This window comes from Leptopilina heterotoma, unplaced genomic scaffold, assembly GCF_015476425.1.
Source record: "Leptopilina heterotoma isolate Lh14 unplaced genomic scaffold, ASM1547642v1 Lhet_384, whole genome shotgun sequence".
In the NCBI taxonomy this organism is placed as follows: Eukaryota; Metazoa; Arthropoda; class Insecta; order Hymenoptera; family Figitidae; genus Leptopilina; species Leptopilina heterotoma.
In genome coordinates this window covers 966,232-980,683 of record NW_025111057.1, presented here as the reverse complement: position 1 = coordinate 980,683, position 14,452 = coordinate 966,232, and the positions used below count along the sequence as shown (strand labels likewise).

General features: G+C 30.6%; 1 protein-coding gene across 1 annotated transcript in view; it reads right to left on the bottom strand.

Annotated features, from left to right (window-relative positions):
- Positions 1 to 793: 793 nt before the first annotated feature.
- LOC122505989 (zinc finger CCHC domain-containing protein 8 homolog) overlaps positions 794 to 14,452 on the bottom strand; it is a 44,833-nt gene continuing 31,174 nt past the window's right edge. Inside the window, exons 4-7 of the mRNA XM_043617920.1 lie at positions 14,073 to 14,286; positions 13,766 to 13,937; positions 13,528 to 13,676; positions 794 to 1,343 (exon numbers count right to left, since the gene is read on the bottom strand). Of these exons, the coding sequence (XP_043473855.1) occupies positions 1,041 to 1,343; positions 13,528 to 13,676; positions 13,766 to 13,937; positions 14,073 to 14,286 (838 nt within the window). The 3' untranslated portion in view covers positions 794 to 1,040. The remainder of the gene's footprint in view (positions 1,344 to 13,527; positions 13,677 to 13,765; positions 13,938 to 14,072; positions 14,287 to 14,452) is intronic.

Genomic DNA, 14,452 nt, shown 5'->3' with positions numbered 1-14,452 from the left:
AGATTTAGTGTGAAATGTTTTTTAATTAGACTTAGAGCTTACCAAATTTAAATTTGCTATCCCAGATCCGTAAAGTAAATTGACTAATTCAATGCATTTGTCCAAAAACATGCTCTGACATTTATAATGGTATCTCGAGAACCCAATAAGATTTTTTATCTTTCTTGGTCTTAAATTAAAGATGAGACTTGAAGGATGACACCTAAATAAGTTTTTAATTTTGTCTGCAATTTTTAAAAAATATAAGAGTTTAAAAAATTGTCAAAAAAAAAACTTTCATTGTTTAATTTTTTTAGATTTGTCGATTGTTAAAATCTTTGTGTGATTTCTAAAAATTTCGAATTTTACACCATTTAACATAGAATGTTATAGCTTTCAAACGGTAGATTTGTTAATTTTCTGACATTTGTTTTTAAAGGAAAATCATGATTTATTATATGAAATATATTAATACATATTCTAGATGAAAGTGAATTCATATAACGTTCTTTTGCAAAATTGAAAATCGTCACGAATGCAAAGCTTCCTCATGAGGAAGCAAAATTATGATACATATGGGAGCGATTCCATTAGAAATTTTCAAAAACTTCAGCCCACTTTAATTTTTTTCAGGAAATCTACTTTTAAAGATTGCAAAAAATATTTTCATTGGAGCGCAATCATCTTCTGTTCTCATTTGTCTTTTTCTTTATTGGGCCTTCTATTATCAACTTAATAAAGTTTAAAAAATTTCAGTTTTATCACTGACAATTAGTGAATTAAGAAAAGATTATATATTGAGTTAGATTAGATATTGATTCAATTTAAAAAATTTTATTAGTAAATAAAGATTTAATACTAAAGATTTCAGTCCCTGTTGAGACTCGAAAACCAAAAACTTTTAATTTATATAAATGCAAAATAATTTCAATTTATTATAAAGTTGCAGAAAAACGAAAAACAGAAAAATTATTACATTAAAAAATTAGAAAAATTACTAAAATCTGTTTACTATAATTTTTAGAAATTTATTTACAAATCTAGTGGGAAATTTAATGCTATTAATCTTTGTGTATTGTAGCCATTTTAGTTCTGACTTTTTGTATAAGTCCTGTCATTTGCTCGTACTTGCCGGTGGCATCTGGCAGATTTTCAAAATTTATAACATCACAGATGTTCTTGGAAAATTTCTCTGATGAAGGAAGGCGATTGTATGGCGACAAACTTTGCAAAACTGGAGTCCCTAGATCGACCCTAATAGTTCTCAAAGGCGTGCTGATGAGAGTGCTTGTAGCAGGCGATGAAAATTCCGTATCCGATACTGCTAAGGAATTTGCTGGCGAAGGTGGTGCCGTACTATCATTCTGGAAAAGAAATCATTTAAAAAGTTACAAATTGAGTTTTCGAAACTTGACAACTCAAAAATGAATTTTCAAAGACATTTCTCTAATTATTACCGATTACCGATCTGACATACAACAGAATTGATACTGCTACATTCTAAAGTAATTCTGTTACATGCCATGTCGGTAAAATATGTTGCAGTTTTGTCGAATTGACATTCGTTTTGTTAACTCGCATAACAAAATTAAATACGGTCGATTAAGATGCAGGCGGAAAAGCGTTCACAACTCAATTTTCCACCTGCAGAACGTTAAAAAAATTGGAGCAAAATTTAAATGTTGAAAAGCAGGAACTGTTAGTGAGAGTGCATCTCTCGGCATACTTTTTTCTTTTTAAGAAATTCATATTATACACTACCGTCCACGAGTATCAGGACGATCATAAGCGACTCTATGAAAAAACATGCCTTCACTCTTTCTATCATATCTCGGAAATAAAAGGAGGTACAAAAAAATCTCAAATACGGTTTGAAAGCTGATTACATTTTGCGTAAAATAAGCCATCTTTGAAGTCATTTCGTTAATTATTTTTTAAGTTGCAGAGTGAGAAAGAAATAAAAAAAATTATCAAATTTTCTCATTTTTGTCTCTTGACTTCAACTTTTTCAAAAATCTAGAAAAATTTAGATAAAAGTTTTTTAAAAACACAGAAATCTTTGTTAGAATTTCAGCTTTAAAATAAGCCTTCGAAATTTAAAAAAGGTTAATCCGTCTTCGATATATCATTAAAACTGTGAAGAAGCCGTGTTTTGACGATTGGTGCATTGGAATTTAACTGTGACGACTCGATTCTAGCTACACGTGGCTGCGAATGGGAGAGGAAACAAGGACGGATTTATGCTGGGGAATAATAAATAATGATGTTTCACGAGTAATATAAAGAAACTCGAAAGTTTTCGCTTATCCGAGGTGCCCCTTCCCCACATTACCTCGGATAAGCGGGATTCTAGTGTATCTAAATTTTTCTAGATTTTTGAAAAATTTGATAATTTTTTTTATTTCTTTCTCACTCTACAACTTAAAAAATAATTAACGAAATGACTTCAAAGATGGCTTATTTTACGCAAAATATAATCAGATTTCAAACCGTATTTGAGATTTTTTTGTACCTCCTTTTATTTCCGAGATATGATTGAAAAAGTGATGGCATGTTTTTTTATAGAGTGGCGTGTAATCGTCCTGATACTCGTGGACGGTAGTGTACATGTAATACATAAAATTGATTTTGTCTTAAAAAATATCTATGGGAGTAAAATATTCTATAAGCAATAGCTTTGAAAATAATTAAAGAATATTTCGTTGTGGTACGAAATCAGACTCAACACATAAGTGTTAAGACACTAAAATATTTACTTGTCCTGAATTTCTAGTATGCTTCTCTTGTGAAAATATTTGGCTTCAATTGTAACAGTAACACGCAAACGTAGTATTAAAAATCGGATGCACAGATTCAGGCTCTTTTGGTATTACACTTTTGCAACTCAAGATTCAGCTATGATAAAAGGATTAAGCATATACATCACAAATCAATAAAGCCGAATACCAGGAATAGGTTTTTTTATTATTATATTATTATTATTTCCTAGAATTTTTAACTAACATTTTTCTTTAAATGGATTATTTTTAATAATGTTTGAAAAAGTTCTTTGACAATTTTCAAATTCATTTCTTTACAATTCAATTTTACGAAACTTCGATTATTCGCAAATTCATCAATTAAATATATATTAGAAAATAAAAACTTCAAATAATTTCACAAAAAATTCAATTTAACTCTTTCAAAAAAATTAATCCTACAGAATTGTCCGTTAAAAGTATGAAAAATTCAAATTTTCAAAGATTTAATTTGAATAATTAATTTGAAATTTAAAAGAAAAATTACATTTTTCGAGGAATGCGATAAAAAATGCATAACATATATTCATATTTAGCCCCACCAAAAATGTACACTGCGCGAAATACCCAATGTATTTTGATACGCAGAACACGAATCCGAAGTCACATTTGCTCCATTCCCGTGCAGAAAAGTGTCTGGTTAAATTATATACGAGATAGAAACTGTACCGCAAACATCTCGCAAAGCTGGCCACGTAAAACTATACCGAAATGGTCTAGATTCTGTATAGTTTCACTACATTAACTGCTTTACATTGGAATACGTTCTAGAATCTGTATAGTTTCACTACAACTGCTTTACATTGGGATACGGTCTAGAATTTGTATAGTTTCACTACATTAACTACTTCATATTGTAGATCTAGATCAATTCTGCCTAGTGAAACTTCACAATCATAATCTGCAAGTAATTTCTTTATGTTTATAATATTATTAGGGGAGAGTGGGGCAAAGGCGCTAGGTTTACATTTATCGATCTATATTTTTTAAATTAAGCAATTAATTTATGCGGTCTTTGTTTTTCATTATTCTAAAACTAATCAACAATAAATTTTAATAGTTGTTATTTAGTATATTATAATTATAATTATAAATACATTATTTAATGAAATTTAAAAACATTGCAAAAAATGCCTTTGCCCCACACGCTGAGGCAGCGACGTTTTCCCTTATATTTCTAAAAGAAAGAATTTATAAGCCTTAAAAAATTAACAAGTGATATTTATTAGTATAATATTTACGAAACATAAGGTTAACAACATATTATTAAAAGAATTAAACTATTTAAATAAAAAATAAAAACTTTTAGTGATTTTAACCTTATATTGTGAATAAATACGATAAATATATAGAAAAATTCGAATATTCAATTGTTTTTAAACAAATTATATTCAATATTGCCTTTGCCCCACATAACAAACTTTTTTTTTACTTTAAATTAAAAATATTTAAATACAAAATTAAACTAAAACACCACGCCAGTTGTGTAGAGAAATATTTAATTTATTTACATGTTACGTTTTTAAAAATTAAATACTTAAACTTATGCTTTAAAAAATAAAAGTTTGTTCAGTAAAATTATCAATTTATTTTTGCAAAACAATTTTTTTGTTATATTTCTTAAAATATTTGATATTTTTAGGTTTTTATTTTTTTAATCAATTGGTCTGATTGCATTGCAACTAAATTTTTAATACCAATTGAAATAGACAGAAAATTAAGGAGATATTTTAAAAAACGTCTTTACCCCGCATAGCGCCTTTGCCCCACTCTCCCCTATTATTATTTACATATTGTAATTTGTTATTAAGTATATAGATTTAAATATACCATTTACAAACAATTTATTATAAATAAAGGCAAAAATTGCAGTCGCGAAACTGAAAAGGTATTTTAAGCAACACATCTTCCAAGTCAGCGTGGCTGTGTGGTATGTGTATTCGTATTGCGTCCCAAAGGTCTAGGGTTCGAACCCCCGTGCGTGCGATATTTTTCCGTCTTAATTTAAGTGATTTATGTTAATAATGTGAAGTGTAGTATAGGTTGAAATTCTTAATTAGAATTTAAAATAATAACAAATAAATAACTGGACTTGTTAAAAATAAAATATGGTATAAAAGAAGAAAGCGAATAATCGAAATTTTTTTTTAAATTCAATGAAATTTTTGCACCTTTTAAAATCTTTAATATTGTTAAAAATTAACAATAGTTTATATACTATAATTATAAACTTTGTTAATATTGTTATATAATTATATTGTACATATGTTATTAAGTATTATTATTATTAATTTTTACAAATATATTTACCGTAAATCAATATAGAAGTATTAAACAAGTTTCTAAAAATGAAATTTATACTAGAGCCCGTGTTATAGCTTTATAATATTTCACTATATTGTTCGGATATAGTAAAACTATCTAGAAACTTGATGTCCGTAGCGTTACATTTCAAGATAGTTACTACAACATTTCACGGTATCGCAACTAGATAGCAACTAGTGAAACTATATCATTACGGTACAGATACGTGACAAATTTCCACACGGGAATTACATCAGGATTTTTTTTTAACCTCAAAAAACGTGTCAGATTTTATGTAATTTATGTAAAATACAAATATTTTTTAAATTGATTAGATTCGTTTCAAACTTGTTTCTCGGGTGTTTTTAAGGTCGCTGTTTACTAATCGGTAGTCAGATTTTAAAAATCCAAAATGTCAATTCAATATGTCAGACGAATTTATAAAATTTTTTGGATTTTCACTTTACTTGGTATCTAGAGGTTTTCGGGGTCGCTGATTACAGATCTGCAGTCAGATTTTAAAAATTCAATATGGCGGTCATTTTTTCAAAAATCTGAAGTCAGACTTTAAGAATTTGCAAATAACTGGTCCAATATGACTGAATATTTTTGATATTTTTAGGAGTGTTATGAAACTTGATATGCAGTCTTAAAAAACGGAACAGAGGATGAGGACGATTTTAAAGTTGTCGAAAAGAGCTCCAAGAAAAAAGCCCTCAGGTGAGAAAAAAGAGCTCCTGAAGCCCCCTTCGAAGCTCAGATCTACGGAAGCAGTTAAAATCACGGCCAGAAACTCAAAGTTTTATGAGGGTATCTTGCTGCTGATAAAAGCAAAGGTTAAACCTGAAGATACAGGTACCATGATCCGGAAGATCAGGAGAACTTTCAATCAGAAGTTTTTCGTGATAGTGAAAAAGGGCGAAGTACGGAAGCTTCTATGCGCCACCATGCGGCACTCACTCTTCTGCTACAACTAGGAACGCTACTAGGCACGTAGGGAGGCACGCATAAAGGAACTTACGAACAGGCCGGTTCCTCTCTACGTGCCGCACAACACGAGTGAGTGCCGCATGGTGGCGCGTAGAAGCTTCCGTAGCGAAGAGACCTTAAAATTTGCGGAGGAGTGCCTCCGCAAATTGTCTTCGGCCCTGCATGGCGAGGCTGAGGTCACACCTCTAGTGAATAGGAGGTCTCTCGAGATCAAGGAACTGGATGAAGCCACCACAGGGGATGAGGTGACTTCAGCTCTGAGGGAAAAGCTGGGTAAACCGACTTGCCCATGGAGTGCCGACTTTTGCCGCGCAACAGAGGTACTAAGGTTGCTCTGGTCCGCCTGGTAGAGGCAGAAAGTAACACTCTGCTAAAATTTGGTAGCATAAAAATCGGCTGAATAAACGCTCCAATTCGCGAGCATGTTGAAGTGGCTAGGTGCCAAAAGTGCCTAGTCTACGGACACTTAATCCGACCCTGCAAAGGCCCTGACAGAAGTAAAAACTGACGAAGATGCGGCGGGAAGGGCCATCTCGCGAAGAGCTGTGTCGAAAAACCGAAGTGCCTTAAGTGCTTAGACCTGGGGAAACCAGAAACTGACCATGACGCCGGAAAAAGAGCCTGCCTGGTTTACAGGGAAGAACTACAAAAGCTAAAAAGTTAATCCTTAAAGTTTTTGCAGGTCAACCTGCATACAAGTAAGGATGCACAGGTGCTCCTGATGCAAACAGCAAGGGAAAATGAGGTCAATATCCTGTTCTGCAGTGAGCAGTATCAAGGAAGCGACCTTTGACCTTATCCCGGCACTTGCCACCTAGATGAGTAGGAAACAAGGTCAGGTTTTCTATTATTTGGCGCAAGCATTTAAAGGGCACGGGTGTTTTAACGCGTACCTGTATCGCTTTAAATTACGCGAAGATGAGGTGTGTGCGTACTGCCAGTTCCCTGTGGACAACGCAGAGCCACACCCTCTTCTCATGCAAGAAATGGGGATTTGGAGAGGCGGGCCATGTTCGAAGGTGTGAACAGTCAATTTTCAGCGGAGAACATAATCTCGGTTATGTCGAGGAAGGATCTCGACGGCCGCCAAAAAGCGTAATTTAATCAGCTTTCGATTTCTTTGTTCCGTTTATCTTAATTTATTCTGTGATTTATTTGTCCTTTTACAATTTTCATTTATATTGTGATTTTTATTTGTCCTTATACAATTTTATCTTTATAACTTCATATATCTGTTTACTTTATATGCTTCTGTTTTTTTATACCCGTTTACAATTTTATCCTTTGACTCTTAACACTTTTTTAACATTTGTTTTTTATTGTTGTGCTGTAAATTCCGCTTTGACATTTAAATAGTTTTAAATTTTAACTATTGACGCAGAAGAACCGTAGAAAAAGAACAAAGTCGCAATAGCGACAGAGTTGGAGCGCCACCCTCGAAGGCTAATGTCTTACGACAGTTCCGAGGGAGGGTAAAGGGCTCCAAAAGAAGGGTTACGGGTTTTAGTGGGTCGGGCTGGCAGTAAGTCGCAAGTTTATTCAATTTATTATTTTATTTATTTTGTTTTAAATTTTCCTTTGTTTTATTATACCAACCCCACATAACCTTGGAGTGCGGAATAATAATAATTACTTTAAAAATCTGAAAAATTATTTGAAAAAAGTACTATGTGTCAACTAAAACAATTTTACTAAATTTTTTGAGTGAATATAAATTTTTATTGTGGAAACATTAAGTTATGAGTTCTTTTTTCACAAAATTTTCTCAATAAAAGTTTATATTCCCAAAAAAATTTAATAAAATTGTTTCAGCTGACATAATATTTTTTTTCATATAAATTTTGAGATTTTTAAAGTAATTATTATTTACCTATATTTATGTTAAATATGAAAAAACACTATTAAAATAAATAAAAAAAATAAAAAGTTTTTTTTTCACCCCCTAAAATTCTTTCACTTTCTGTAAAATATAACACAATATTTGGAAATAAGAAATTTCATTTATTAACCCGTAATAAATGAAATTTTTTATTTCCAAATATTGTGTTATATTTTACAGAAAGTGAAAGAATTTTAGGGGGTGAAAAAAAACTTTTTATTTTTTTGGGACACCTTACTGCAAAGGTCTTTTGAAGACAAACGAGTGCGTTACCATAAACAGACATAAATAAAAATTCCAATATTTTCAAACGGACATATTGAATTTTTCTAAATCTGACTGCAGATTTTTAATCGGTGACCCCGAAAATCCCTATATACCAAGTGAAGTGAAAATCCAAAAAAAAAATTAATTTATCCGCCATTTTGAATTTTTTAAATCTGGCTACATATTTATAATCAGCAACCTTAAAAACCCCAGAGAAACAAGTTTGAAACGAATCTAATCAATTTAAAAAAAAATTGGTATGTTACATAAATTAGGTACATAAAATCTGACACGTACTGTGTACTTTCGCGCAGAGTACTTCTTTGTGGGGCTGTGTATTTAACTCTCTGCTGATGCTAACGACCGTTATCGTCAAAAAACGTCATTCTGGACGCCTGGTGGGGACTATGGGAATTACGTTCTTTGGCGATAGAGTGGGGATAAGTTAGCATCAGCAGAGAGTTAATTAAAATTTTGGGTGTAATATTATGTTGTATTTATAAAATTTGTATAATAAATTCAAATTCTTCTGGAATTTTGCTGTTCTATGCATATGTTTGAAAATAAATTCAAGAATGACAATTAAAAATAAAAAATATCGAAAGTATACATTTTCTTAATCCTCAAAGAACACACTTCAAAAACTTACGTTCGAGACACACATGTGCGATTTGTACCCTGCAATACTTTGAAACCTTATATCTTTGTCTCAAATTGATGAAATTCAGTAGAGGCGATCTGTATTCAGTGTGCACTTTAAGGACTAAATGTTCTTTCACTGGTACGACACCACTAATACTAGAGAAGTACCGACAGAAGTGGGCCACACTTTAGTTTTCATGCTTTAGAATATTCAGAAATTAACATTTTTGAACACTTATTGCGTTTATTTGTACAGAAAGGGGTTACCTAACTTTAGGCAAACACACATTTTAAAATTTTTAATTTTAACATATTGTTTAACATCGTTATGCAAAAAAAGAGAAATTTGCGATGTCATGATTTTGTAGACAGAAGTGGGTCACCTAAATTTTTCATTTAAAATAAGAAAAAGGATCAAGCACTATGATTGTATATGTTAAATGATTAATTTTTTCAATAAATAGGGTAAAATAGACAGTAGTCGGCAACCTCTAAATTTTGAATAACTACAAATCCAAATGAGATAAAAAAATTTATATACTTCTATATTATATATCTATCTTATATATTCTATATTATATTATAATATATTTATATATTATTATTTATATTACACAATATATATTTATATGTATGTATGTATATATATATATATATATATATATATATATATATATATATATATATATATATATATATATATATATATATATATATAATACGATGACACACACACACATACAAAAGAAAGAAAATGATCGAAAATTAATATAAATAGGAAATCAATGAAAATAAAATTTCAGTTATCGACCAAACAACATCAAAGGTCTAACTCTAATCATTTCTCTTATACATATAAAATTATAAAAAAATACGATTCATCTTCAAAATTTACTGCAAAGTGATGTGTCTTTATATGTACAGTACCGTCCGAAATTGTCAGTCCACCCATTTTCAAAGGAATGACAAAAATTTTTTAACATAAAATTCATAAAAAGTAAAATTTTTTTTGTTTTTTATTTTGAAAGACGATAAAATTTTAAAAAGAATAAGACCTTACAGAAGTCATTTGGCCAAAATTTGTAGAAGATATTCTTAAAAATCGTCATCAATGTTTTACAAAAATTTGAATAACTTCTAAAATAATGAACGCTTTTTAATAATCTTAGGCTTATTTTAAAGACCATTTTCTACAGAATAAGAATTACTTATAGGCATTAACCTGTAATTTTAAACTTGGAGTAAGCATGACGTCAAAGTTGGACAAAAAAATTCAAAAAATTTGAAATAATATTATTAAAAGAAAAATAATTTTTGAAACTCAAACATATATTTTTATTAAATTTTCTTGAAAAATCTACACCATATCATGTTTTATATATGTTCTAGAATAGTTTTTAGTACAAAAAATTGATTTCAAATTTTTCCAATTTTTTTGTCTAATTTTGACGTCATGCTTATTCCAAGTTAAAAATGACAGGTTAATGCCTATAAGTAATTCTTATTCCGTAGAAAAAGACCTTTAAAATAAGCCTAAGATTATTAAAAAGCGTTCATTATTTTAGAAGTTATTTAAATTTTTGTAAAACATTGAAAATGACGATTTTTAGGAATATCTTCTACAAATTTTGGCCAAATGACTTCTGTAAGGTCTTATTCTTTTCAAAATTTTATCGTCTTTCAAAATATAAACCAAAAAAAATTTTAGTTTTCATGAATTTTATGTTAAAAAATTTTTGTCATTCCTTTAAAAATGGGTGGACTGACAATTGCGGACGGTACTGTATGTGTGCATATATACATATGTATTATAATTATTGAAATCTCTCTTTTTTGTGAGTGCAAATATATACACATAAGGTGCATATATATATATATTTTTTTTTTTTTTTCTCTCTACATATATCTCACACTAACGAAAATATGGTGAGTTTTTTTCTTCCTTATATTCTGTTGATAAATCTATCAAGATAAAAATTACTATATTTTTTATATATGTATTTTTTCTTCATTATTATTATTTCTTTGTTTTTTCTCTTTTTAGTTTTCGTTTATTGTGAACAAAATTTTTTTGTAACCATCGCCCTGATGATGATACCCGCTCATGGGATAGAAACGTCGGCATAATAAAGAAAATTAATTTCTGGAGATCCTATAAGGCAAAATTTATTTATCACAAACATCTTTCCGGATAAAAAGGATCAAAACTAACTTCAACTTTTACACATATTTGCAATCGAAAAAAAAATTGTTTTTAAAGGTTTTTGAGCCGGTGGCCGACTACTGTCTGGTTTACCCTAGTATTGTAAAACTAAGCACAACACTGCAAAAAATGGCGTCTAAAAATAAGACGTTTAGACGTTTATAAACGTCTTATGTAAATAAGCGTCTTAAATGAAAAACATAACCTCCAAATACATGCATTTTAGAAGGCAAATAAGACGCTTATAAACGTCTAAAATGTGACCACGTAAACGTCTTAAATCAAGACGTTCTTTTTTTACAGTGAAGAAGAAGTGCGTTCCGAAATTTTATTAATTTTTATTTGATTTATAGCTTAAGGAAATTTGTCGTAGTTAATGAGTTCAAAGCCAGTCGGTTTAGCCTTTCTTGGTGTCATGACCCAATCAGCACATAAGCTTGCCCAGTAAAAAAAATTCGATACACGGACTGGGTGCCACAAACTTACATTAGGCTTGCTGTGCAAGGTATGCAAGCTTACAGAGCAAGCTCGTGACAAGTTTGTGGCAAGTAATAAAATGTCATATTGCTGCAAGCTTGCACTGCAATCTTGCTACAAGATTATGATATAAGCTTGCTGCAAGCTTGTGAGGCAAGTTTTCGACAAGCTTATTTGGCAAACTTGCTACAAGTTTGCCGGATAAACTTGCTACAAAGTTGCTGCAAGCTGCCGGATAAATTAAAAAACTTGACACGATGCGCAGTTGAATTCTTTGGCATTTACGTCTGCGCAGTAAATTTCTTTGCCACCTGGATATGTTGCTGAGTGTATATTTTGAAATTTATACGAAAATCTCAAAAAAAATTAAAATTGATTCAATTAAGGTAAAGGTCCCAATTATGGGACAATTTACAATTTTGTCCCTATTATGAGACAGTATTACAAAAAATAAAATAAATGCAATTAAAATTGGTCATAAGAAATTTTTACTTATTTCAAAAAATTTTACACGTTAAAAGAATAATTATTTGTGTATAGCATTTAATTTAATAAGAAATGTTTATTTGCATTTTAGCTTTTAAATTAAGGTAAGCCAAGTTTTTCGTCAGACTACCGTCCCACATTAGGTGCACTTATTATTTGCTATCCCTATTATGAGACACACAGGAAATATACAGCAAACATAACCTCAAATATTTTCAGTTTTTTCGCATTAATTTTCTACCAGAAAAATTAGTTTTATAATTATTTTTTAAACCAGAATTTGTTTATTGTATTTTATTCTTTATAATTAATATTCAAATTATTAGGATAAGTCAATAGAATTCTAATTACTTATTGAATTAAATAAATGTCTCATAATAGGAACATTCATTATGGGACACCCGTACATACAGAAATCATAGTCCCATAATTAGTGCAGTGCAGAGTTTCATAATTTAATTAATATTATTTTTATTTCATGAAAAATAACCATTTTAGGGTCTAAATATTATTCATAACATATCAATCTTTCAATCTATACCCTAATTATTCATATTAACACTCCCGATTCCAAGAAATTTATCATAGAAATTTAGTTTAGCTTAAACAGCGTCCCATAATTGGTACTTTTACCTTACATTGTATATACTTGTACAGCAAGCTTGCAATAAGCTTACTGCAAACTTACACTACAAACTTGTAGCAGGTTTGCCAAATAAGCTTGTCAAAAACTTGCCTCACAAGCTTGCAGCAAGCTTATATCATAATCTTGTAGCAAGATTGCAGTGCAAGCTTGTAGCAATAGGACATTTTGTTACTTGCCACAAACTTGTCACGAGCTTGCTCTGTAAGCTTGCACACCTTGCACAGCAAGCCTAATGTAAGTTTGTGGCAAGCTTATGTACTGAATTTTTTAGCAATCGATTGCTAAAAAATTCAAATTAATTGTTAGAACCACTTCATTAGTTTATACAAAATCACTAAATGTCAAAACGGAACGCCAATGCAGTGGCCCACTTCTGTCCACAAGCATAATTTGACGAGAAATAACGTGGTCATAACACCTCGCGACAATATGAAAGTCTCTTTAAATTTTTTAAGGTTAGGTCTGATACTATAATAAAGGCTACTTGCCCAAATGAATTCGATGAATAACTTATGTAAACAACGATAACTTTTACAATGAGAAAAAAGAAAAAGTAGATAATTTTTGGCACTAATTGTACGTCGCACTCTTTAATGACCAACTGAAAATCGATCTTCTGTTGATAACAAAAGAAAAAAATTTCGGTTGACAGATATGTCACTTACAAAACCAAAAACGGCGGGTGGCCCACTTCTGCCAATGCTACTCTATATTGTACCATCCATCCTTATTTGCGCCTATTTTTATTATCGATTAAAAACAACGGTGGAGAAAGTTTTTCTATTACAAATTGTTAAATATAATTCTGTAAAAATATTCAAAATATTTTTGATTCAATAAAGCATGTAAAAGTTACCGTTAATTCTGAAGAAGATTCTTGAGATTTATTATCACTATTATCTACACCCGGTGGAGGAGGCTCAGGGGGATTTGTCGGAGGTTGCTCTTTTGGCAGTGCTGGCACGAACAAATCTCTTGCTGAAATGTTTTCCACAACTGTTACTTCTGGAAAAGGGAAAAATTAGAATCACAAAAAAGCTCTTTCAAGACAAAGTTAAGTTTTTTCTTTAATTTTAAGATATGCAAATTCGTACCTTCACAGCTTTCAACTTCCATTTCAATTGCATCTGAAGATGAAGTGTTAAATACTCTTTTAAGTTTCTTTCTTTTATAACCGACATCGACTTTTTTACTACTTAGCATTTTTAACATGGATTTTTTGCTACTACCAATTTGTTTCTCTGATCCCCAATAGTATGTATCTTCCTGTGAAGAGAAATTTTTAAAAAATAATGTCAGAAAGGATGTTTTTAAATAAACAACTTAGTACGTTACAAGTGTCATTTTCAAGGTTTTGCGTCTTATTTTAAGAAACTTTATTTTGTGCTAAAAATTACTTACGTCTCGAATTCCTTTAGGCGTTGGAATATTAAAACCAGGGAATTCAATGATTTTTTCTGTATCGAATTTGTCTCGATCCCCTTGAAAAAATATTTCGCCTATTTCAGCGTCAGGGTCTTCTTCTGCCACACCATCGGAATTAAATAACGTTATTCCCGAATGCTGAAGTCTTGCTTCTTCCAACCATCCAGGGGGGTAACCAAGAGCTCTCATACTTAAAAAAGTTTTAAATTATCACTATTTGAATTAAACGACAATCAAGAAAATAAAGCGTCCACGGTGAGCTTGGATAAAGTTCAACCAACAAGTCAATGAACATTGCCGTTTCCTTTTGGAATTTCTTAGGGGAGGTCTTCTGATTATTTTAAGACCAAAATGAA